Source organism: Bubalus kerabau, chromosome 11 (assembly GCF_029407905.1).
Source record: "Bubalus kerabau isolate K-KA32 ecotype Philippines breed swamp buffalo chromosome 11, PCC_UOA_SB_1v2, whole genome shotgun sequence".
NCBI lineage: Eukaryota > Metazoa > Chordata > Mammalia > Artiodactyla > Bovidae > Bubalus > Bubalus kerabau.
Genome location: NC_073634.1, coordinates 106,513,326 through 106,536,461, shown reverse-complemented (window position 1 = coordinate 106,536,461; position 23,136 = coordinate 106,513,326). Strand labels below are relative to the sequence as shown.

At 61.2% G+C, this 23,136-nt stretch overlaps 1 protein-coding gene across 4 annotated transcripts in view; it reads left to right on the top strand.

Moving 5' to 3' along the window:
- Window positions 1–17,395, top strand: part of CCDC187 (coiled-coil domain containing 187) — a 52,037-nt gene extending 34,642 nt beyond the window's left edge. For 3 of the 4 annotated variants that reach the window (XM_055541535.1, XM_055541533.1, XM_055541534.1), the window contains 12 exons: window positions 1,936–2,015; window positions 2,594–2,781; window positions 4,237–4,324; window positions 5,458–5,604; window positions 6,496–6,653; window positions 8,944–9,107; window positions 10,686–10,774; window positions 10,958–11,033; window positions 12,696–12,835; window positions 13,173–13,291; window positions 13,801–13,877; window positions 14,142–17,395. In XM_055541535.1, coding sequence (XP_055397510.1) covers window positions 1,936–2,015; window positions 2,594–2,781; window positions 4,237–4,324; window positions 5,458–5,604; window positions 6,496–6,653; window positions 8,944–9,107; window positions 10,686–10,774; window positions 10,958–11,033; window positions 12,696–12,835; window positions 13,173–13,291; window positions 13,801–13,877; window positions 14,142–15,994 — 3,179 coding nt within the window. In that variant the 3' untranslated portion in view covers window positions 15,995–17,395. The remainder of the gene's footprint in view (window positions 1–1,935; window positions 2,016–2,593; window positions 2,782–4,236; window positions 4,325–5,457; window positions 5,605–6,495; window positions 6,654–8,943; window positions 9,108–10,685; window positions 10,775–10,957; window positions 11,034–12,695; window positions 12,836–13,172; window positions 13,292–13,800; window positions 13,878–14,141) is intronic. The other variant, XM_055541532.1, reaches the window with a different exon arrangement.
- Window positions 17,396–23,136: the final 5,741 nt, after the last annotated feature.

The following is a 23,136-nucleotide window of genomic DNA, read 5'->3' as shown; positions in this document are numbered from 1 at the left end:
CCTTGAGGCCTCTCAGGTGCTGGCCCCGTGCATATCCAGTTGGATACTGGATCCTGTGTTGGCAAACAGAGTTCCCTGTGTACAGGCTGCAGGGACAGCCCAGCACAACCTCTGGGAGTTTGAGCCGTGGCTGGGCTGGTGGCAGCAGACTGACCACGCTCCCTGGTGGCATATGATGGACTTGTTTGCTCCTGTGATGGACTTGTGGTTTAATTTCCTCATGGTCAGTTCAGTTCAGTCACTCAGTCGTGTCTGACCCTTTGCAACCCCATGGACTGCAGCATGCCAGACCTCCCTGTCCATCACCAACTCCTGGAGTTTACTCAAACTCACGTCCATTGAGTCAGTGATGCCATCCAACCGTCTCATCCTCTGTCATCTCCTTCTCCTCCTGCCCCCAATCCCTCCCAGCATCAGAGTGTTTTCAAATGAATCAGCTCTTCGCATTAGGCGGCCAAAGGATTGGAGCTTCAGTTTCAACATCAGTCCTTCCAATGAATATTCAGGACTGATTTCCTTTTGGATGGACTGGTTGGACCTCCTTGCAGTCTAAGGGACTCTCAAGAGTCTTCTCCAACACTACAATTCAAAAGCACCAATTCTTCGGTGCTCAGCTTTCTTTATAGTCCAACTCTCACATCCATAGATGACCACTGGAAAAACCAAAACTTTGACTAGATGGACCTGAGCCCAAATATGTAGAGATGTGGATCTATCTTGGTGGATGTTCTGTGAGCTCTTGAAAAGAAACCCTGGTGTTGAGAACATCATCATTTAGGATTACCCTGTGCCCTTGGTGGACCCACCCCTTTAAAACTCTGCCCTCGCGGGACAGCCCTCTGTCCCCAGCGACCCGCGCTGCTCTGTGGCCTGCTGTGTCTCATCCAGCCATTCCTGCATCCCCACAGCTAGCATCAGACAGTCCAGCTGGTCTGTCCTCTCGATCCTCCCACTTGTAACGAATGTGTTTTCGTATTTCAAGTGTGTTTCTTGGAGGCAGCCCGTAGGTAGATCTTGCTCTTTTGTCTTATTATATTTTATCATTCGGTTTTCTCTGTTCGCCTCTGAGCTGTAATTGGCTTCAGTGGTTGACCTAGGATTAAGAGCGGCACCTGCGGTATGCCTTCACGTGACATCCCACTGGCTCACGCAGAGCGGAAGGCCTCACAGCCCTTCATGTCTTTTCTTCTGGACTTTAGGCTACGGTAGTCATGCATTTTACCTTATAACTCCACAATACATTGTTATGTTTTTAAACATTCAAGAAACTTTTAAATTTTATATATTTATGTATCTACACATACATACACATGTATGAATACCCATACGTGTATATATGTGTGTATGTATACATTACTTCAGTTCAGTCGCTCAGTTGTGTCCAACTCTTTGCGACCCCCATGGACTGCAGCACGCCAGGCTTCCCTGTCCATCACCAGCTCCTGGAGCTTGGTGAAACTCATGTCCATTGAGTCGGTGATGCCATCCAACCATCTCATCCTCTGTCGTCTCCTTCTCCTCCCGCCTTCAATCGTTCCCAGCATCAGGGTCTTTTCCAATGAGCTGGTTCTTCGCATCAGGTGGCCATAGGATTGGAGTTTCAGCTTCAGTATCAGTCCTTCCAATGAAAATTCAGGACTAATTTCTGTATTTTCTTTTCTGATTACATTTATTCTTTGATTAAAGTCTTTTTTAGATAAAGGCAGGTCAGGGACATGACTGGGATTGGGGTGTGTGTGGAGGGAAGAACCATACAGTCCTGCTCCATTTCACGGCCTCTTGAAGATTTGGCTGAAGCTTTGTGTCTGGGTGGGGAGGGTTGTGCTGTGGTGGTGGTAGATTAAGTTGCCCAGACACCCTAGCTCAGTGAAGACTTCCTGTAAAAAAGGCCCCTGGAACCTTATATGACCAGCCATGCCTGTTTTTTGTCCTCAGAGCCTGTGCAGGAAGGGAGACCAGCCCAGTCCCCCTCCCAGCTGCCTCCAGCCAGACTCTGGGAGGAACCCAGGTTCCAGGTACAGAACCCGGGGGAAGGGGCTCACAAGTGGGCCCCAGGGGAGGCACTGACAGGAGGTAGGGGACGCAGTTCTCCGTCCCTGGGGACATCAGGTCTTGAGACCCACCCCTCCTACAGCCTGCACCCAGGGGGACTCTGCTGCAGGTCCTGTGTGAAGGGAGGCTCTCCACGCCACGGGTACCACCCACCCTTCCAGCTTACACCCGCTCAAGCCCCTTCCTCACGGCTGGGGTGGCAGGTGACATCGGTTTGGGGCAGGGCTGGCCCAGGCAGTGCTGACTGCACATGTCAGGGAGGGGGGCCCAGTCTTTCCTAACCCTGCAGAGCACAAACAGGTGGCCGGCTTGAGTGCAGGGCCAACAGGACAAGGACCCCACCCTGCCTTCTTCGGGAGCCCCCAGTTGAGAGGAGGACAGTAACGTGTCCCGGGGAAGAGGGGCACGACATGGAGAACAACGGGGCGGCCAGTCCGGGAAGGGTCCCTGGAGGCGGCGGCCTCCTCCCCGGGGAGCTGGGTGCTGCTCCCAGTCGGAGACAGTGGTGGCCACACGGCCCGGTCGGCCCGCCCCACCGCAGGGGAGCCGGACGGGGCCCCGGAGCGCGGCGCAGGTACCCTTCAGCCGCTTCGCGATCCAGATGCTGGAGCAGAGCCTGCGGGAGGAGGACCTGCGCGCGCGGCACCAGGCCGCGCTGCTGCGCCTGCGCGAGAAGGCGCTGCAGGAGAAGACGCGCGCCGAGCTGGCCTGGCTGGAGCACCGGCGAGGGTGAGCGCACGCGCGCCGTGCCGGCCCGCCCCCGCGCCGCCCCCACTCGGTACCCCCAGGGTAAAGTGCTGCTACCTAGGGTCATGGGCGTTTGGAGAAAGTTTGATGCGACCAAAAGTACCAAAAGGTGAATACAGCGGCTTTGAAACCTCCCCTAGCCCCACATCTGCGAGATCATCTCTGCCCATTTTCCAGGCTGTCTTGGCAGGTCTTGTTAGGGAGATACACAGATAGCATTTGGAATAGACTGCTGCTGCTGCTGCTGCTAAGTTGCTTCAGTCGCGTCCGACTCTGTGCGATCACATAGATGGCAGCCCACAGGCTTCCCCGTCCCTGGGATTCTCCAGGCAAGAACACTGGAGTGGGTTGCCGTTTCCTTCTCCGATGCATGAAAGTGAAAAGTGAAAGTGAAGTCGCTCAGTCGTGTCTGACTCTTAGCGACCCCATGGACTGCAGCCTACCAGGCTCCTCCGTCCATGGATTTTCCAGGCAAGAGTACTGGAGTGGGGTGTCAATGCCTTGGAAATCAGTCCCGAATATTCACTTGGAGGACTGATGCTGAAGCTGAAACTCCAATCCTTTGGCCACCTGATGTGAAGAACCGATTCATTGGAAAAGACCCTAATGCTGGGAATGATTGCAGGCGGGAGGAGAAGGGGACAACAGAGGATGAGATGGTTGGATGGCATCACCGACTCGATGGACATGAGTTTGAGCGAACTCCAGGAGTTGGTGATGGACAGGGAGGCCTGGCATGCTGCAGTCCGTGGGATCGCAAAGAGTCAGACACGACTGAGCGATTGAACTGAACTGAACTGACACGCCACTGTAACTTGAGTTTTCATTTAAAAGTCAAGAAACCCTCTCCCTGTCCCTGCATGAGCCTTATAACACCCAGCGCACCCAGCGCAGAGACAGCAGCCCCCTTAGCCGCACTCTAACTGGACCTCTGGGGCGTCTCCAGCTCTGTGCCCTGAGTCATGAACATCCCAGAGAAGAATTCCTTAAGGTGGATTTGTGGAAGTGGAATTCATGTCAATGAGGACGTGTTTTTTACAGCTACCTGTAGCTCATTCCAGTTAAGATTACTGGCGGTTTACAGTCGTGCAAGGCTGGGGGTCTTCTATTCCATGATGACTCCCACCTCCCCAAAAGGGCCCTCTGGCTGGGCTGGGGTGCCAGCATGGGAAATACGCTGTCCTCCCTTCCTCTCTCCAGGCCCAAAGGTGGTCATGAGGGGATGGGAAGAGTGACAGTCTGGACTGGGGCCACTGGACCCCTCGGGGCTCCCCCGCCTGCCCACGCATGGCCATCTCCTCCTGATGGCCCTGCCGTGAGAACTGGGCATGCCAGGTCCATCTGGATGGCTCAGGCTGGCCAGGACTGCGGTTTTCCACACCCACGGGCAGGCCCCAAGGTCAGCAGTCAGTCCAGTCAGGCCATCTCCTCTGCCAGGTATCTGAACAGCATTGGCAGCTACACAGCGCTGGTGGCCTTGGCAGAGAAGCAGAACCAGGCCCTCAGCCACCTTGAGCGGGAGCTGGTAAGGGCGGGCTCCCGGTGGGTGACCCCGAGGGGCTCCTGCTACTCTCCGGGGGCTGGGAACGCAAGCACCCCACCACAGAACTCCTGGGTGCTTGGCACCCTCCAGGGCTGCTCAGGGCTGCATGGGGAGCATTCAGAGCTGGTGGGGGCAGCGCGGTGCTCTGACCATTGCAGCCTCTGTACAGTGGCCGGGCCTCTCCAAGCCTCATTAGGGGAGAACTGCAGCCGTGCATGTTTTGGTGGGGTTGTTGGAGGGCTTGGCCCAGCTAGCATGGACCTCTGACCTCAGAGGGGACTCGCAGCTTCTCTGAGCGCAGTTTCCTCATCTGGGGTCAGGGGCCACTGTGCTGGTGTCCTTTGATTTTGGTCTCCAGACAGCCCTGTGTGGGGTGGGAGCTGGATGGAGAGACTGAGCCTGGGGGCTGGCTCTTGTCTTTCCTGGGGTCCCTCAGCTGCGAAGGGAGGGGTGGTGGTGGACTTGACCTCCATCCTAGAGGACATATGTGGACCAGGGAGGTGGGGTGGTGGGTGTGGGGCTTCCCAGGCGGAGGGTGCAGCAGGAGGAGCCCAGGAGACCGTGAGGAAGGGATGGAAGGGTTCCAGTTATCAAATGAGGCAGGGGCCCTGGGGTCCCTTGTTGTGGGTGGAGACATTGGTGGCCTCTGGGTCGGGGCCCTGCCCACTGGGGCGAGGGACCCAGCCCTGCCGAGCCTCAGTTTCTTCCTCTGACCTGGACAGGCTGTTGCCTCCCCTGGGGGGGTGCGGTCCCAGCAAGGTGGTTCTGCCAAAGGGTGGCCATCAGAGACGCAGCAGGAGCCAGGGGACAGTCAGGGATAGAGCCCGGGACCTGGCGAGTGGGAGGGTGGTGGGGGATGGCAGCGGCACAGCCGGCTTGTGCCAGCCTTGCTTGGAAGTGCCCAAGGAATGAGCACCCCAGCTTCCCTCTTGCCTCCCACTGGAGCCGGCTGATGGCCAAACCCAAGCGACGGGGGAGGCCAAAATGTGGGGTTGGGGGGACCTCCTGACTGAGCAGGATGAGAAGGACAGGGACATCTGCAGGGGCCAGGGGCCCCCAGTGCCAGAGCTGCCCCGCCCTGTCCCCGGGTGCCCACGTGTGCTCCTCTGGTTCAGAGGGGCATCCGGTACCTGCGGGCCCTTCACCTGTCCTCTCACCGAGAGAGGAAGCTGCTCCTGCAGCAGCAGAAGGACATCGTCTCCGTGCAGAGGTCTGCAGCCCTCCTGCAGCAAGAGCTTCAGGACCGGACGCGGCTGCCTCAGGTAGGCATTCTCACCCTGCCTGGGGGCTTGGCTCATGGCCAGAAACGCTGGCCGCTTCCTGGGCACGTGCAAGTCCTGTGTAAAACACCCGTGATACAGGGTGGGAAGGGATTCAGAAGGGTCGGGCGGGAGGGGCAGCAGCTGCTACGGGGGCCAAGGGGACTTTCCTGGCCTGGGCTGCCTGGCTGGGCCCAGAGGAGGAACCAGACTCCCCGGGGTTGGAAAGTGCTCTGGCCCGGACGTGGGGAGCTTAGTGAGCAGGGTTGGGGCAGTGTGGAGGGGGCTGGTGGGGCTGAGGTGGGGGCGAGGCAGGAAGGAGGGAGAGGCCCGGGCCCCTTGAGAGGCCGGCCCCTCGGGAGCTGAGTGGCGGTGTGTCCTTGCTCCTGCGGCCTGTCCCCACGTCACAGGGAGAAGGCGGTGAGGACAAGCTCAGGCGCCTGTCCCCAGGCCGAGCGTTTCTCCCACACGTTGGGGATGGTGACTGTCTCACCGGCGGGCGGCGGAGGGTGGGGGACTGGGTTCTGCGGAGCAGCTGGGGTAGTTTAGCAGTCATCCCAGTCATCCCAGGCCAGCCTGCAGGAGAGGGGCCCAGGGCTGCCGGATTCCACAGCCGCCACCTCTGTGGGTTCCAGCCCGGGGACCCGGGCAGCCCCAGGCAAGGGCTCTCCCAGCTCTGGGCCTCTTGTCTGCACCTGTTGGGGACTGTTAGCAACGGACCGTGGGGCTCCCGCGAGTTGAGGACCCCTGTTTCAGCCAGCCCGCTGCTGCCTCACGGGAGCCGGCTGCCCTGCCGAGTCGCTGGCCACCCTGCTGTGGCGGCCGCTGCATGAAGCCGCCTCCTGCTTGTCCTAAGGGGACATGGACCAGCTCCCTCTGCGCTGTTTGTCTTAGAGTTCCAGCCCTGAAGTCAAGGCCAGGCGGGAGAAGGGCACCGAGACAAGCCCCCAGCAGCCGGAGGGGCCAGCCCGGGGCTCCTCACATGCCTGGCACACGCCTGGCAGCCCCCTTGGCCAGTACCCTCAGAGGAGCGCGAGCCCGCCAGTCCCGCAGTGAGTCTTCGCGGGCAGCCCTGGGCCTGGCACTTGCCATTAAAAGCCTTGCCTGCTGGGTGGCCATGGTGTCACAGCCGCTGGGCCCTGCGCACCTGGCCACAGGGACGAGAGGCGGGGATGCTTGGGGGCTGGGAGGGGGGTCCTGCCCCACCAGCTGGCCCACAGGGCTGGCAGCTGAGGCCAGAACCTCCCTGGCCCGCTGGGTGAAGCCTGGCCCTCTGGGAGGAGCGCAGGGATTCCGGCTCATTCCCAGCTGGGCCACTGGCCAGGGCGTGTCCTCCCGCTCGTCTGCTGAATGGGGAAGGGGTGCCACCATCCTCAGGGCTGCTGTGGGGCACAGTGACACAGGGCAGGTGGGCCGACCTGGGTGGCTGGTGTGTGCGTGGGACCCCCTAGCTGCCAGGCACCCCCTTTCGAGGCTGGTGTGGGCTGTTCCCCCGGCCGGGGCAGCTTGGCCTTTTCTGAAAGCCTGGATGCGGGGCCACTGGCCTCAGCTTGCAGCTGAAGGCCCCCGGGGCCGAGTCGTCAGGGGCAGGGGCCAGAGTTCTGGCTGTGGGTGGAAGCAGAGTGTCCTGATGACCCCGCACTGGGACCCCTCCTCCTCTTCTGTCTTCATTCAAGTGGCCCTTGAGAGCCCACGAGGCCCCCTTTCCTCCTAGCCAGCTCCCAGCTCCTCCCCCGAGGGCTGGCTGCCCGCGAGGCTCTAACCTGAGCCCCTCCCACCCAAAGCCACAACCTGGGGGTGAGGCTGCAGAGGTGACCCCCAACCCTGGGAAGCGGCTGGCCCCTCAAGAGTGGCCTTCTCAGGACCCCTGCCTGTCCTTGGGGGCGCCTCTGCTGTCAGCGGCCCCTTCCAGCAGGGGGCACATTTTCATGCCTCTCCCAGGAAAGGGGGTCATCGCACACTCGGCCCCGGGCCCGAGCTCAACTCTGGGCCCTCTGAGAGTGCTTTTCACGTGCTGATCTATGGTTCACCTGACTCTTGATCGCCCAGCCCAGGAACCTCTGACAGGCCTCCTGGCTGACCGGACCCTCTTGGTACCAGGAATTTGTTTATGGAGCTGGGGCTGGCTGCTCACTCCGAGGGTGGGGGGTGTGTCCTGGAATCGAGTCCTTGCGGGGCACGTGGCTCCTCATCACACCAGTGATGCAAGTCAGAAACCAGAGAAGAGCTGTGTGTCTGCGAGAGAGGCTTCAGAGGCCTGGAACCTCCCTGGGAGGTCCCGCCACGTGGAGGGACCGCTTCGTACTTTCGTGCCCTCAAGAGAAGCTCAGCAGAGTGCTGAGCTGCTCAGGGCCGGGGCGCATCCCTGATCCAGGGCCTGTGGGGGCCCTCGCTGCCCTGGCTGGGGGCTCCGGGCTGAGACCCGTGTGTACTGGGGAGGGCTGGGAGGGATGGGACGTCTTTAAGGAGGCAGGGGGCGGGACCTCCCATTCTGGTCAGTTCAGCTAGGTTCTGGGCCGGGCACAGCCGCTCCCTGTCCTTTGCATCCTTGCTCCAGGGTGGGCCGGGCCCTGCATCTGGACACACTGGTGCGGACAGGTGCCTGCTACTTCCTGCCCCGCAGTTCAGAACTCCAGCCCCCGGAGACGTCTCCTCCTTCGAAAGCCCGAGACCCGGTTTCTCGGCTAAGACAGCCCTCTGACCCCGCTCCCCAGCCCACACCCTGCCATGGGTGTCAATCCAGGGGAGGGGGATGCTCAGGGCTGCCCTGGGGGAGCAGCAAGCTGTGCCCAGTTGCAGCGAGTGCCTGAGAAGAAAGGGAACAGAAGGAACTCCCTGCTGCCCCTGAGAGCGGGGGAATGTTCTAGAGCAAGGCTCCCCATGGGCATGACCTTAAACCCAGAAGGGACCAGGAAGCCTGGCAGTCCTGTTCCCAGCCCCCTGCCTTGGGGCTGCGATGGGGGTGCTTTTCCTGCCGTCCGTGTGCCCGGAGCTCAGGTGGGACCCAGGCATGTTGAGTGCTGCCCTTGGGCTGGGGGGTCGGGCTCCACACAGACGTCCTGAGGGAACAGGGGCATAGACAGAGTCTCCCTCCCCGCACGTCCCCCGCCACCCCCAGCAGTGGCCCCGTTTAAGGGTGCAGGTCCTGCTCGAGAAGCTGCCGGGCAGGGAGGGGCCAGGGCCTGTCTTCCTTCACCCGGTGCTGACTGCTTGGCCACTGCACGCAGCTGTCCCCTGGATGTGAGGTGGTGTTGCACTGGTGGAATGTTCTGGTCAGGGCTGGCCCCCTGGGAGTGGGGGGCAGCCGGGTGAGCAGTCACCCCACCCTGCACTGCCTTGCAGCCTGCTCAGCGAGCCGCGGGACAGGACACCCCCTCCAGCAGCTTCGGCTGCGGACGGTCACCCATGTCCTCCGACGCTGGTGTGGGACGAGGATGCACCCGCAGTGGCCGGCCGACCTGATGCCGGAGGCCAACCCCCGGAGAGCCATAGCCACACGAGCCAAGGTAACCAGGTGGGGCGGCAGTGGTGGCACCTGAGGACAGACGCCAGCCCCTCGGGGGCCCTGGAAACTCATGCCTGCTTTGGGCTTGCGGTCGGCTCAGGGTCAGACACGTGTGTCCCGTGGGCCTGGCCGGAGCTGTGTGCTGGGGGCGACCCGGCCTCCCTGTCCCTGAGTCTGGGCGCTCAGGAGGGCCGCCCTTCCAGATGGCAGGGGCTGGCCGGGGTGGGAGAGGCCATGCAGACTGGCCGCTCCTCCTCCTGACGACGCGACGACTCAGAGCAGCCAGCCGGGCTACGGACAGTTGCCAGGCTGGTCCCCAGAACCTCAGACCTGCCCGAGGACACCCCAGGACACGCTGCCCGGCTGAGTCCAGATGTTAGTGATGCTGCCTCCCCCAAGGGTGCGAGGAAGGCTCCTCCAGGCCGGCCCTGGGCTCAGGGCTGGGCAGGCTCTTGGATCACTCAGGCCTCCAGGCAGGGGACCTGTGCAGACCGGGAGCTGGACGTGCCCCCAGACTGTCCCCATCTCCCGTGCTGTACCCCACCCCCAGCCCACAGACACCCCGGGGAGCCCCTAGAGCAGCTGGTGTGGCCCCCCGCCTGGCAGGGTGCCCCATCCGGCTCTTCCCCACCCCCTTTGTGCAGTGAGGGGCCTGTGGCCTGACAAATTACCCAACATCAGTGGCTTAAAAGGACAGAAACTTCCTGTCTCTCAGTTCTGGAAGCCACAAGCCTGAAATCCAGGTGTAGGCAGAAGGCGCTCCCCCGTCTTTTCCAGTTTCGGGGGCCTCCAGGCCTTCGCTTGTGGCCTGTCTACATCTGCAAAGACCCTAGTTTCACATAAGGGTTTGCAGGCCCTGAGAGTTAAGACTTGGACCTGCCTCTTAAAGGGACAGCCTGCCCTCCACCCCGTCCCCTAAAAAGCCCTGCTTGCTGATTTCTCTGCACTCTCCAGGCAGCGACGCTAATGCAGAGGAGGTTCTATAAGCAGACAAGAAGGGGTGAGGGGGTGGAGGGCAAATGCAGGGGGGCTCCGAGGCCCTGCTCACTGAGCTCCTCCGGCCCCCTAGGGTCACCCTGGAGAATGTCTCGGAACCCCAGGGTGCCCTGGAACTCTGTCTGGGAAGCACGGGGAGGAGTGCTGAGGGGCCTGTGCAAACAGACATGCTGGGCAAGTGAAGGAGAGGAAGGCGAGGAGGGGCTAGGCGCGCGGCACTGGGGCCCCAGGGGAACAGTGGGGCCTGGGCGTTTGTGGGACTGGTCTCTGAAGACGGAGGGGCAGGAGGACTGGAGCGTCTGTGAGACCCTTCCTCGGAGACCAGCTCTGCTTGCTCTGCAGGTCCAGGGGCTCCCCCACACTCTGGAGGGTTCTCTACAGGTTCTGGGGTTCCCCTCAAGTGCTGAGGGTTCTTCCCAGGTTCTGGGGGCTTCCCTCAAGTACTGAGGGCTCTCCCCAAGTTCTTGGGGGTTCCCTCAAACACTGAGGGCTCTCCTCAGGTTCTTGGGCTCCCCCAGCTCTGGAGGGCCCTGCCTGAGGCCGGTGGAAGCCACAGTGTATGGGTTTGTATGTCTTTTATTAGAGCCAAGGGGGCAGCCTGGTGTCCCTCTGCCGGGCCTTCTGCAGGCGACCTCCCTGGACACAGGACGGCCACCAGGCCCAACCTTTCCTGTATGCAACCCCTCAGAAAGCCCTTTCACCTCTTTGCCCACTTGGGGGGACCACCCCTGTTCTTCCCACCTGCGCCTGATCTTGGTGGGGCCCCGGGCTCAGTTCCTGTCCTGATGGGTGGTCCTCAGTGCCCTCCCTGCAGGTGGCTCCTGCAGGATGGCTGTCTCCTGTCCCTCCGTGTAGACACAGGCGGGCGACATGGAGGGGAGCCTCCCTGCTGCTCAGATCTGGTTCCTGCCGATGAAGGAGCTGCCCCCGGGTAAGTCCTCCCTTGCGTGAGACTTGCCAGAAGCTCCCCCAACTCGGTGTGTCCCCCACAAGGCGGTGCCAGCCCCCAGACAAGGACAGGGAGGCCTGGGGGAGACCACTCGAAGCCTGGCACAGGTGGGAGACACCCCCGCTCTGTGCTTCTTGGGGCGGCATGGCCCCTTTCCTGCTGAAAGGGGAAGCTCTAGCCTGCTCTGCTTGTTGTAGTCCCAACTTGGTTTATCTGGTACAGACCTTTAGTGACGTGGGAACCGGCATGCCGGAAGTGTCTTCTTAGCTAAAGAGAGCTTTTTGCACGCACCAGTTTCCAGGGTGGAGCAGATTCATTCATGGCTCTGGGGAGCCCCAATGGTGTGTTGGGGACAGCAGGCTGGACAGCCCAGAGTGGGGTGCCCTGGGGCCCCGCCTTGTCTCAATGCCCAGGTGCCACCTCAGAACTCTCCTTTCAGGCCTGAGTCCATACCTCAGGCTCAGAAGCCCCTCTCAATAGCCACCCTCAGGAGCAGCAGATGTTGTTCAGACCAGCCAGTGTGTGTACCTGGGGGCTCCCTGCGGTCTGGCCTGGGAGAGCGTCCTCAGGACAGATCAGGGTGGATGGAAGGGGGCTGGAACCACTCTGGGGCATTGGACTGCCTGGAGAGCTCGTGGCGGGGATCCAGGGCTGGCGCTGACTCTGTCTGACCTCGTGGCGGGGGTCCAGGGCTGGCGCTGACTCTGTCTGACCTGGCACTGAGCCTGCCCGGGCTCCCTGGGTGACGCCCCATCACAGTCCTTCGGCTCAACCCACAGCCCCTTGCCCTTGCGGCTTCCCAGATGGCTCAGTGGTGAAGAATCCACCCACCAAGCAGAGACATAAGTTTAATCCCTGGGTCGGGAAGATCCCCTGGAGAAGGAAATGGCAACCCACTCCAGTGTTCTTGCCTGGGAAATCCCATGGACGGAGGAGCCTGGCGGGCTCCAGTCCATGGGGTCGCAAAGAGTCAAACGACTGAGCAACTAAACAGCAACAAGCTTGGCCTTCAACATAGGTCATGGACGAAAGGGAGGCGTTCCCGTCGGTGGAGCTTCCACACATCCAAGCTTTAGCCAAAGAGCTCTGGTCCCCTCGGGCCTATGGCTTTGGGACTGACATGGATCCCCGGGCCTTGCTGTCCCTGCCGGGTCCCAGCGTGGAGTGAACGTGTAGGAAGATGGTAATTCCTTGGGACTTCTTGGCAGAGACGCCACTGCAGCCCCCCGTCCCCACTTTGCCGACCTTGCAGCTGTGCGGTGGTGACCTTGACACATCCCACACCTCCTCTCTCCCTCCCCCGGCCCAGCCCCCGAAGAGTGGACAAGGAAAAGAGCAGCTGGGCAGACGGTCTGCAAGCTCCACCCAAAAACCACCATAAAGAGGGCTTTAAAATCTACATTGTAAACGCTGTCTCTAAAGTTTTTTCTGAGTCTTCACATCTGTAACTATCCAACAAGAGGGTAATTTTAGGAGTAGCTAACCATGTATTTTTCTGTTCTCACTAACCGAACACAAGCAGGTGTGGTGGATGTTTGGGACGCTAAGGCTGTTTGCACGGGGCTTCGGCGTTCTGGGACCCTGTGCCTGCTGCGTCCTCTGCCTTCTGTGCCCGTCAATGCTGATGGTCTCTGTGCCCCCTAGGAGACCCCCAGACCAGCCCCAGCCCCCGGCAAACAGAGGAAAAGGCCCGGGCTCTGACGGGAAGCCTAGCATCAAGCTTCCAAGGCCAGAGTCGACCTTCCCTGAGTGCAGGGCGTCCCCACAGCCCCCAGGAAGCCCGTGTGAGTCTGGGCCTGGCCCTGTGCTGTCTGCAGGCTGGGCGGGGGCCCTCCTGCATGGCTTTGGTGCGGGGGCCCCTCGTCCATCGGGCGCAAGCTGTTGATGGGTGGGACCTCTGAGCTTTCTCAGGGATATCTTGTCTGCTGACAGGTCTTCAGAGCCCACTGGGAGGAGGGATATCTGATGGGTGGGTCTTCGTGGCCCTCTTTGGGGGACGGCCTTTGTTCCTTACTGTGGTCACAAGAACACAGGGGCTCTGTCCGCAGCTAAGGGACACGGCCTGAGGCACAGCAGAGGCGGCCCCACCCTGACCGTGGCGTTTCTCCAAACTGTTTCCAGCAGGTGGCTGAAGGCGGCGGGAGTCCAGCAGGGCCAGAACCGGGGCTGGACTTGGCCAGCAGCTCTGCGGAGGGGCCTGCAGCGATGGAGGCTGCTCAGAGCTGCTCATGGGAGCAGAGGTGTGGGGTCCTGGAGGGCGGCTCGGGCTGGGGGTGCTCCCTGGGGCCTGGAGACAGTTTGGCCAGAGCATCCTGCCCTCTTGCTGGGAGACACTCATCTGCTCCTGGTGCCCTTCATGCTGGGCGGGGGCCTCCATGCACCCCAGCCCACCCGCATGCCCTCTTGAGTCTGACCCCCAACTTAGGAACCAAAGACACCCCCTGGTATGTCGGCCCAGGATACTGGGTGGGGCAGCTGTGGGGGTTCCTCGAGGGAGTGCTGCCTCTGGATCTCTCTGATGGTGACTCCCAGCTGCCTGATCCAGGGGGTACTGAGGCCAGAAGGCCCTGAAGACAGACCTTGCTGGGGGAGTGCTGGCCTCTTCCCGTGGGGGACAGACAGCTGGCAGGAAGGTGTTTTAAGCATCTGTGGTGGCTGAAGGCCCCCTGCAGAGACTCTGGGCCCGAGGGGGGAGGCTGGAAGATGGGGCTCCCTCTGGGGACACCCTAAGACTTCACGCTCTTTGCAGGGTAGAGACCTTTCAGCAGGAGAACCCCCACACCCCTTTCTCCTGCCCAGAAGCTGCCCTGCTGACCATGTCTCCAGGTGATGCTCCCACCCCTTCAAGGGCCCCCCCCTTGCGTGAGGCCCAGTCCCCAGGTAATGGACCAGTTTTCCAGTCAGAGCCAGCCCACTCCCACAGCCCCTGCCCTCCCCACCGCCTGGGCATTCTGTCTCCACCTAGGGTCTTCTGCTTTTGATCCTTCGGCTTGGGGGCCGTGGGATGTGGGCTGTATCCTTCACAGGGTTGGTGGAACGTCCTCAGCGTAAAGGTAGTGACATTGTCCCTAAACTCTCCTTCCTCTGCAGCAGCTGAGATGGCAGCACCCCCAGCCCCGCACGAGGGCAGCCCCCCGGCCCAGCTCATGGCCCTCTGGGACCTGGGCTCCGAGCCTGAGTCCACCCCCAGCGCCTGCTCAGGGGTGTCTTCTCCACGGTCCACTGCCGCCTCCTCGGGGAGCCTCCCGTCCTGCCCTTCTCTCCAGGAGTTTCAGAAAGCATCCGCCATCCTGGTCCAGCTTTCCGAGAGCCCCACCTCCCTCTCGGATGGGGAAGCTGGGGACACTGTGGACACAGACCTCAGCTGGGCTGGGGGGCTCCCTGCTCCAGAATCCTGGGGGTTCCACCAGGGCAGAGGGCCAGAGACCCGGGAGGGGCTGGAGGGTACCAAGGCCCTTCCCGGGCACGGCTCTGGCACTGGGGCGGGTGGTCTGGCTCCGGCAGGAGGTCTCCCCATTGCCCAGTCTCTGTGGTTGAGGTCAGAGCAGTCCAAGCTGTCCAGCGAGGTCTGGGGCCGGGAGAGCCCGCAGGACCCTGGTGCCGGTGCCGGGCCAGCCCCAGAGCACTGCTCACCCGCAGGACGCACATCCCACTTGGAACAGGCTGGGGTGCCCCTTGCCCTGCCTCCCTCCCTGGGCCCAGGGGAGGGGCGGGAAGATTCTGGAACCAGTGGGAGCCCGACCAGTGGATCAGACACAGGAAAAGCCCAGCGGAGGTCCCGGGAGGCTGCAGGAGCGAGGCTCCCATCCCAAACCTCTTCCTCGGGTGATTTCCACTTGACCCTTTCCTTCCCCTCCGGGACCTCGGCCTCTGAGTTTGGCAAAAGAGGAGAGACGGGGCCTCCGCAGGCCTCAGGTGGCTGCCCAGAGGGGCCCTGGGGCACTCACCAGAGTCCTTCCACTGATGGGAAACCTCTACAGACCTCCTCTGAGCCTGAGGTCCTCTTGATGCCAGGGGCTCCTCCTGGGGACCTGGGTGGGCAGGCAGCCCAGACAGCTGATAGCCGGGCCCCTGGGCGCGGGGGGAGCAGAGCGCCCCCTGTCCTGGAGGAAGCCTGCACTTCTCTGGCCGGCAGTGTCTTGCCTGAGATCCTGTCCCCGGTGGACGAGGCGCTGTCCTACGGCAGCTTCGACCTCCTGTCCTCCACCCAGAGGGACTCTCGCCTCCCTCCTCTGCCTCCCATCCTCCCAGCAGACGGGGAGGCCGACCCTGCCAGCCCCCACTCAGAAGACTTCCCCACCCCGCCCGAAGATGCCGTGTGTCCTGGGGGCTTGCTGGACTCCCCAGGGGAAGCTGCCTCCCTCATTATGGGAGAGTGGTCCTCCCTGTCTGGGGAGAGTCTGTCTGAGTCACCGTCCCCGGGGCCCCAGGAGGAGGCTGGGCTCTGCCTCGGGGTGGTGGGACAGGGCAGAAGCCTTGGGGGAGAATTGGGTGAATCAGGTTCTGTTGGGAGGGACCAGGCCACGGACAGCCACTTGTCTGAACCGGTCAGCTTGGGGTCTCCCTGGTGTGGGGGAGCAGGGGATGCCCCGGGGCAGCTCCCAGTGCTGTCAGCCCAACCCCTGACCCTGTCCAGAGTGGCCTGTGCATCTGTGGGGAGCCTGGCGGCTGGGGACCCAGGGCTGCCTGGCTCCGGGCAGGGGGACCCTGCTCCGGCTCTGGGCGCAGGACCGCGCACTGCCCTCCCGGGCGTGGAGAGAGCTGAGGTGGTGGACCTGCTGTCCGCCCAGCTCAGCGGCAGGATCCTGAGGGACACCCTGGCCGTGCTCTCGGAGGCAGCCCCAGCAGGCAGCCTGGCGACAGAGGGGCCCGCGGGGGCCGGCCGGGTCACACGGGCTCACACGGCGGCCACTGGGCGGTCGTGGGAAAGCCTGGACTTCTGAGAAGAAGGGGCGGTGGTGGGGGGCTGTGGGGACACAGACGCTGTCTGTGAGAGCCCCCTGCCTGGCTGGCCGTCGAACGAGGCCTCCTAGACACAGCAAGGCCCCGGACACGTCGCCACGTGACTGTGCGTGAACGTGTGTGTGTGTGTGGGCGTGCCGGGGGCCTCAGGAGAGGCCGAGAGGAGAGTGCGGCTTTGTGGGGTCAGGGAGGCCAGATGCTGAGGCTGGGGGTTGCGTCTGCGCTGACACGCCCTCTTGGATTTGCCTCGTTGGGAAACCTTTGGCCGGGATGTTTGCCTGCCTCTGATTTCTAAAGGGTAAACCTGGCGCCTCCATGACATCCAGCTGGCGACCCCGGGCTGGGAGGTCAGTGTGCGTCCCCTCGTGCAGATTAGAGGAGGCGGCAGCTCGGGGAGAAGGTGATTTCGCCCGCAGCCAGGTGACCCTCCACCCGGCCTCTGGGCTGGAGTGGATCCCCGCCTCCCTGAGGGTGTGCAGGACGCCTCCCAGAAGAAATGAGAGCCCCTTGCCAGGCTGGCTGTCGAACTGGCTCTCCTGGACGCAGCAGGGCCCTGGTGGGTTCCAGAGGCGGCGGCGTGTGGGCGCCTGCAGGGACGGCCTCGCAGGCATCCCCTTACGAGAGCGCCTGTCCCCCTCAGCACCAGACTCAGGCGGGCGTCCAGGAAGTTGATGCTGAGTCAAGCATGAAGAGGGGTTCCTGTGGGAAGGAAGTGGGGAGAGGCTGAGACTGGGTGAGACAGCCGGGCGCAGGCCCTCAGGGACGCGGGTCTCAGTAGACTGGGCAGGGAGAGCCCTCGGGCCACCTCGGGGTGAGACCAGGGCAGCTGACCTTCAGGGCCAGGCCACTGCAGCACTTACCTCTCCCCGCAGCAGCCGCCCCACGAGCCGCTGATGGGCTCTGAGGGGTCCCTGCAGCCCCCTCCTCCCCCAGAGCCCTGCAGGAGCGCCACCGTCGCCAGGGCACAGGCAGGTTCAGCCCGCCCCCCGCGTCCTGTCGCCAGTTCCAGAGCGTTTTCTGCAGCCACAGTGAGGGCCCGCGCCCCACCTTCCCCAGAAGGAGCAGAAGGCTGCATCGTGTGTGTGTGTGTGTGTGTGTGTGTGTGTGTGTGTGTGTGTTGGTTCTAATGCGAGAGCGCCTCTAAGCTTGTGCTCCAGGGAATTCACTGGGAACCAACACAGTGTCTTCTCAACGCCCCTGCTCTGTCCCTGTCTGTCCGCATGGGGCTGTCTCATTTCAATATTGTCAGTCTTTCTCTCCTGAATTATCATCTGTGCACTTGGAGGAGAAGTAGCTTTTCAATGAGCCCAACAATCAGCTCTTTCATAAAAGGAAGCAGGGACTTCCCTGGTGGTCCAGTGGTTAGGGCTCTGCACTTCCACTACGGGGGGTGGGGTGGGGGTGTGGGTTCAATCCCTGGTCGGGGGACTAAGATCCCATATGTCACACAGCGTGGTCTAAAATTAAAACAAATAAAAGGAACCAGCTTTCACGTCGGCTTCTAAACTTGTGACGTGGTTAGGATTTCTTGAGATAAGGCTCACTTACGCTGTGCTCAATCTCTCAGAAGTTACTCTCCATGTCCTACAGCAGGCTCTCTCCCCGTCTGTCATCTAAACCGGCCATCAGTTATCCGTATGGGCTTCCCAGGTGGTAAAGAATCTGCCAGCCACTGCAGGAGACACGGGAGACCCCGGTTCAACCCCTGGAGGATCCCCTGGAGGAGGACATGGCAACCCACTCCAGCATTCCTGCCTGAGAAATCCCACGGTCAGAGGAGCCTGCCAAGCTACAGTCCGTGGGGTCACAGAGAGTCAGGCGTGACTGAGCGCGCACATCACGTATCTACTGTCGTCTATTTATTGTCTATCCCTCATCTATCATCTATAGCACCTATCGATCGTCTGCCTGCATCAACTATAGCATCCGCCCCGCCATTTCCAGTTCTCAAACTGGAAAATACCTGCTGGACAGGGAGTCCAGAATCAAGCAGTTGGCGGCATGTTGGCCTAAGGGACATCGACGTCCTGGTGCTGGTCCAGGATATGACCCCCGTGAGACCCTGGGAGGTTGGCTGTCAGGTCAGAGTGACAGGAGCCCCTCTCCTGCAGCCCTCACTGCAGTGAGGGGAACTGATTCACTTAGCATTTATAGGACCCGGGGGAAGAGACCCAGACTTTCCAGCACTTGTCGATTAGAGTGGGCGGCGTCTCCAAAGCTGGCCTGGCAAAGCCCCCAGTGCTGCCTCTCAGACCCCGGGGAACCCTGCAGGCCAAGGCAGGAACTGCCTACCATCGTCACCAGGCTCTAGCCTCTAGGGCAGCCACTCCGAGGGCCCGCCTCACCGGCCCAGCCGGCATCACACAGCAGCTCACGCAGGACGGGATCACGGTCCCGGGAAGCAGCAGTCACGACAATCCATGTTGACGCGACGCCCGATGTCCCCAAGCCCGCCTGAGCGCACAGGAGAGGTTTGGGTCCACTGGGGGGAAAACGTGTGTGCATTCTCCGTGTACGCAATTTCAGAACAAATTTTGAGCTACAGCTTTCTTATTGATTTCCCCCTAGTTTTCTGAACAAATTAGTCCGTGATTTTTTATTTTTTTTCTCTATTTATCGCTGACCCTTTTGGATTTACGAGGCCGTAGGAGAGGAATTATGTATTTTACACACATCACGTTCGGTCATAAATCTCCCACATGGAAACCTGGCAGATTTGCCTCAGATTCAATAGTCTTGGGTCTGGCCGCTACGGGCGGGGCCTGGTAGCTGAGCACCAGACACGGCCATGCCCGCAGCTGGACTCGGGGCCTCCTGGGTGCCCAGCAGGCGCGTGTGTCCCTGGAGTCACTTTGTGGCCCCGTGGCCCCTTACCCTTGGAGGGAGTCTGGTCAAGGAGGACTTGTATGAAGACCCTTGCCTTCTCCTTCCCATGACGGCTGGATCCAGGGAGCTTGGGGTTATCCAGCGACCGGCCAGAGGAGGAAGACTGTCCACCAAAGGTGTCGGACGTGCTTAATCTCCGCTGTTGTTACGTGTGTGGAGCTGAGGGCTGTGGTATTCAGATATATTGACCCGAAGCAAGACTTCAATTTCAAGATTGCTCCCTCCAAGGTCTCACCGTGCTCGCCTTGGCTCCAATCCCTGTAGCCTCTTGGGCCAATAAATCTTGATACCAGCCTCCAGAGAAGTCATTATCTTTCATAGAAAATGATTATTTCTCAGTTAAACCCCGCACAGAATTTTCCCGTGATCTGTCTCCATCAGCCTCCCCGCTCAGACGTCCCCTCCTGCGTCAAACGCCCAGGACCTCACCCCCAGCGCCTTAAATTCCAATCACCAGACGAGCTTTACGAGTCCTTCTGATGCCTGGCCCTGTGCAGCCCTAACAGCCATGTCATAAAATACAGACGAAGGCCACGGCAGCCAGCTGGGCGACGCTGCACGCCCGCAGGAGCACACGGGGCCTGTTAGATGGTTCAGGGGCGCCTGGCCCGCAGGGCGGGAGGTGAGCACGCTGGCCTTCCGAGGGAGCTGGGGCCACCGGGTCAGGTTCGCCTGCAGCTGAGGGACAAGGCCGTCCTGTGACTGCTCGACCAGCCGCATCTTAACACTGGCTCCCCTGCAGCAAGAGGTCCCAGAGGGTCTGCAAGTCCCACGTCTGTCCCCAGTCCCATGTCCTAGCCACCCACCCCACTCCAGCTGTCAACTGCCAGCCTGCTCCTCTGCCTTGGGCCCTACCCAGCGGCCCCCTTGCCCCCAGCCCTGTCTCTTAACGCCTGCCAAGCACAGCGAGGAGTAGAAGTGTTTGCAGCATGTGGCTGCAGGCTCAGAGGCAGGGCAGAATCATACATGCACCCAGCACCCCAGCCTCCCTCGGGGGCTCCCTGGGCCCCCCAACCTGTCCTGCCGCTCACCTGACAGATTAAGGGGCTTCCCCTCGGCCGTGTCCATTCAGGTGGTGACGTGGACATTTAACAATGCTGGGGCCAGCTCCATCTATCCCTGGGCGTGTGGCGGGGATGCCCACCCCCATGCCTCCATGACTACAGTCCCTGCCCTCTTCACGGCGTCATTGTGAGGACACAGAGGCCTGTCTCTGCCAGGCTCCGTCCCCAGCACGTGGCAAGCAGTCAGGAATAATAATCCTGTAAATTTGCTGGAGAACGGCTGGTGTCCTTAACCAGCTGAGCCTGAAGCCAGATGCCAGCTGAGGCGTGGAGGCGGCGCCCACTCCGGGGCCGGGCTGCAGGTGGAGTTCGCCTGTCCCTTCGTCCCCCAACCTTGTGCAGAACCTGCCCCATGAGGGGGGGCTCGGAAAAGGAACAGTCAGCCCTGACCGCCAGGGCTCACAGCCACCCAGCTGGACACCAGCCGGCCTGACCGGGATGACTACCATGGGGGAGACTCGGGGCGGGGGGACGAGAGTTCTGCCTGTGTCCTGGTCAGGGGCATCAGAAGAGCTCCTCCCAGGTGTTGGAGGCACCTGGGTTGGATAGTCCCTCTGCCACATACACTCCATGGGTCCTCAACCACTGCTCTGGGCCTCCGATTTCCCAGATTTCCCCTCCATGAACAGAATGTGCGTGCGTGCTAAGTCACTTCAGTTGTGTCCGACTCTGCAACCCCATAGACTGTAGTCCACCAGGCTCCTCTGTCCATGAGATTCTCCAGGCAAGAATACTGGAGTGGGTGGCCATGCCCTCCTTCACGGGATCTCCATGACCAGGGATCAAACCCATGTCTCTTACCTCCCTGGCATTGACAGGTGGGTTCTTTACCACTAGCGCCACCTGGGAAGCCCCGTAAACAGGAATACCAACACCTCATTTCATCAGCTCTAAGATGCAAAACTTCTCGACGTTTTACTCCCTTTGAAGTCAGCGTCCATCTCACAAACCTGAGAATTGCCTCTGGTACCTGCCGACCGCCTGGCAGCACAGACAATATGCCAGGTGGGTCTCAGTGTCCCGAAAGCAGGCACCTCTCCTGCAGGGAGGAGGGGCACATTGAGGAGGGTGTGGGGTGGGGGCACCTGGCTTCAAGCGGGGAAGTGGGGCCTGGCTAACCCGTGGACGGAGAAGGCAATGGCACCTCACTCCAGTACTTTTGCCTAGAAAATCTCATGGATGGAGGAGCCTGGTAGGCTGCAGTCCATGGGGTTGCGAAGAGTCGGACACGACTGAGCAACTTCACTTTCACTTTTCACTTTCATGCATTGGAGAAGGAAATGGCAACCCACTCCAGTGTTCTTGCCTAGAGAATCCCAGGGACGGCGGAGCCTGGTAGGCTGCTGTCTATGGGGTCGCACAGAGTCGGACACGACTGAAGCGACTTAGCAGCAGCAGCAACCCGTGGAAGCCGGTTCTCAGGCACAGCCCACCACCTCGTCTGAATGCTTCTGCGTGAGGCTGTGGCTGCATTTCGCAACCGAGGCATGCTTTTCCTAAGAACTTTTCATTAAACCAATCGTGTGCTGAGGATTGGAGACACTGGGGTGTTGTTTTCAAGGTCAGCCTCCCAGTGCTGGGCTAAGCCAGCACATATGCCCACTGGCTGCCCCAGAGAGCCGGGGTCCCAGAGATGTTCCCTCACCCTCCTCAGCACCTGGACGGGGGACACAAGAGCCCTAGAGGAAGAGCTGGGAGTGACAGTGGGACTTACACCTGGGGCTGGGAAGGGTCACAGTCCTTCCAGGGGACTTGGAGTGTCTGCTAAGGCCTGAATTGGATGGCATCATCGACGTAATGGACATGAGTTTGAGCAAACTCCGGGAGATCGTGAAGGACAGGGAAGCCTCGCGTGCTGCGGTCCATGGGGTCGCAGAGTCAGACAAGACTTAGCGACTGAACGACAGCAAGGCCTGAACTGTGTCCCCCCTCCACCCCACAAAGTCCTAATCCCAACAGGATGGCGTTAGGAGGTACCTTCAGGAGGCCATCAGGGTTTGATGGGGTCACGAGGGTAGGGCCCCCACAATGGGGTCAGTGACCTTATGAGACGAGACCGTGGAGACCCCTTCTCTCCACGTGCAGCACAGAGGAAGGGCCAGGTGAGCACAGGCGAGAAGCGGCTGGCTGTCTGCAAGCCAGGAATTGAGTCTTCACCAAAAACTGACCATGCCCACCCCTGATCTTGGATGTCCAGCCTGTGAGAGATATTAATAGATGCCCGTCTGTGGTTTAAGCCGCCTGGCCTGCGGTGTTCTTTTACAGCAGCCTGAGCAGACGGACGGGGTGTTCAGAAGCTAAGCCCCTCCTGCAGATGGAAGCAGGTGTGCAGGTGAGCTTAGACTCCCTCCAGACATCCCAGCCTTGACCGCCTTTGCCAACCATGTGACCAGATCCTGGTCTATCTGCCCGATAATCACTATGTGGCTTGTGGTCATGCCTGTGGTCAGTGGTTGGGAGGAAAGACAGGGAAAAAGAAGCCTGGGCCACCAGGGAGCCAACCACCCCCGACCCAGACCAGGCCCACTCACTGCGTCCATCCCATCCTGGATTCTTGGTCTTGATCTCTGCGTGTCCTTCCTTCTCCCACTGCCCTCCCACCTCTCTGCTGCTCCTTCTTCACCTCAGCCCTGCATCTGGAGGCCCGGGGCTCAGCATGTGGCCAGCCTTCTCCAGTCCTCACTTACCGTCTGAGCCCCATACTCACACAGCCAACCAGTGGCCTGGTGCCAGCTGCAGATGGTGCCAAGATCTGCGGAACTCAGCAGGTCCAGGTGCACCTTGGCCTCCACTCTTAGCCCTGCATTGCCCTCCCAGCGCCTCCCCTGCAGCCTCTCATCTCAGCCAAGGGCGGCTGCACAAGCCCTGCAGCTGATGTGACCTGTCTGTCACACGCCTGTCCCACCTTTACACATAAGCAAAGTCCCACCCTTCTCACCAGCACTGCTGCCCACCTCTCGGGGGAGCCCCGCCATCTCTTGGAGGGCTGCAACAGCCTCTCGGGGGCTCCCCCTCCCGCCCCTTCTAGCCGGCGGTCAGAAAGGCAGACCACACGACCCTGCTCAAAACCCTCCCTCGACCACCTTCGCACTCGGGGCCAGGGCCCTCCTCTAGGGAGCCCTTGTGGGGTCCTGCTCTCAGCTGCTTCTCCAGCTCCACGCCCCGCTCCACTT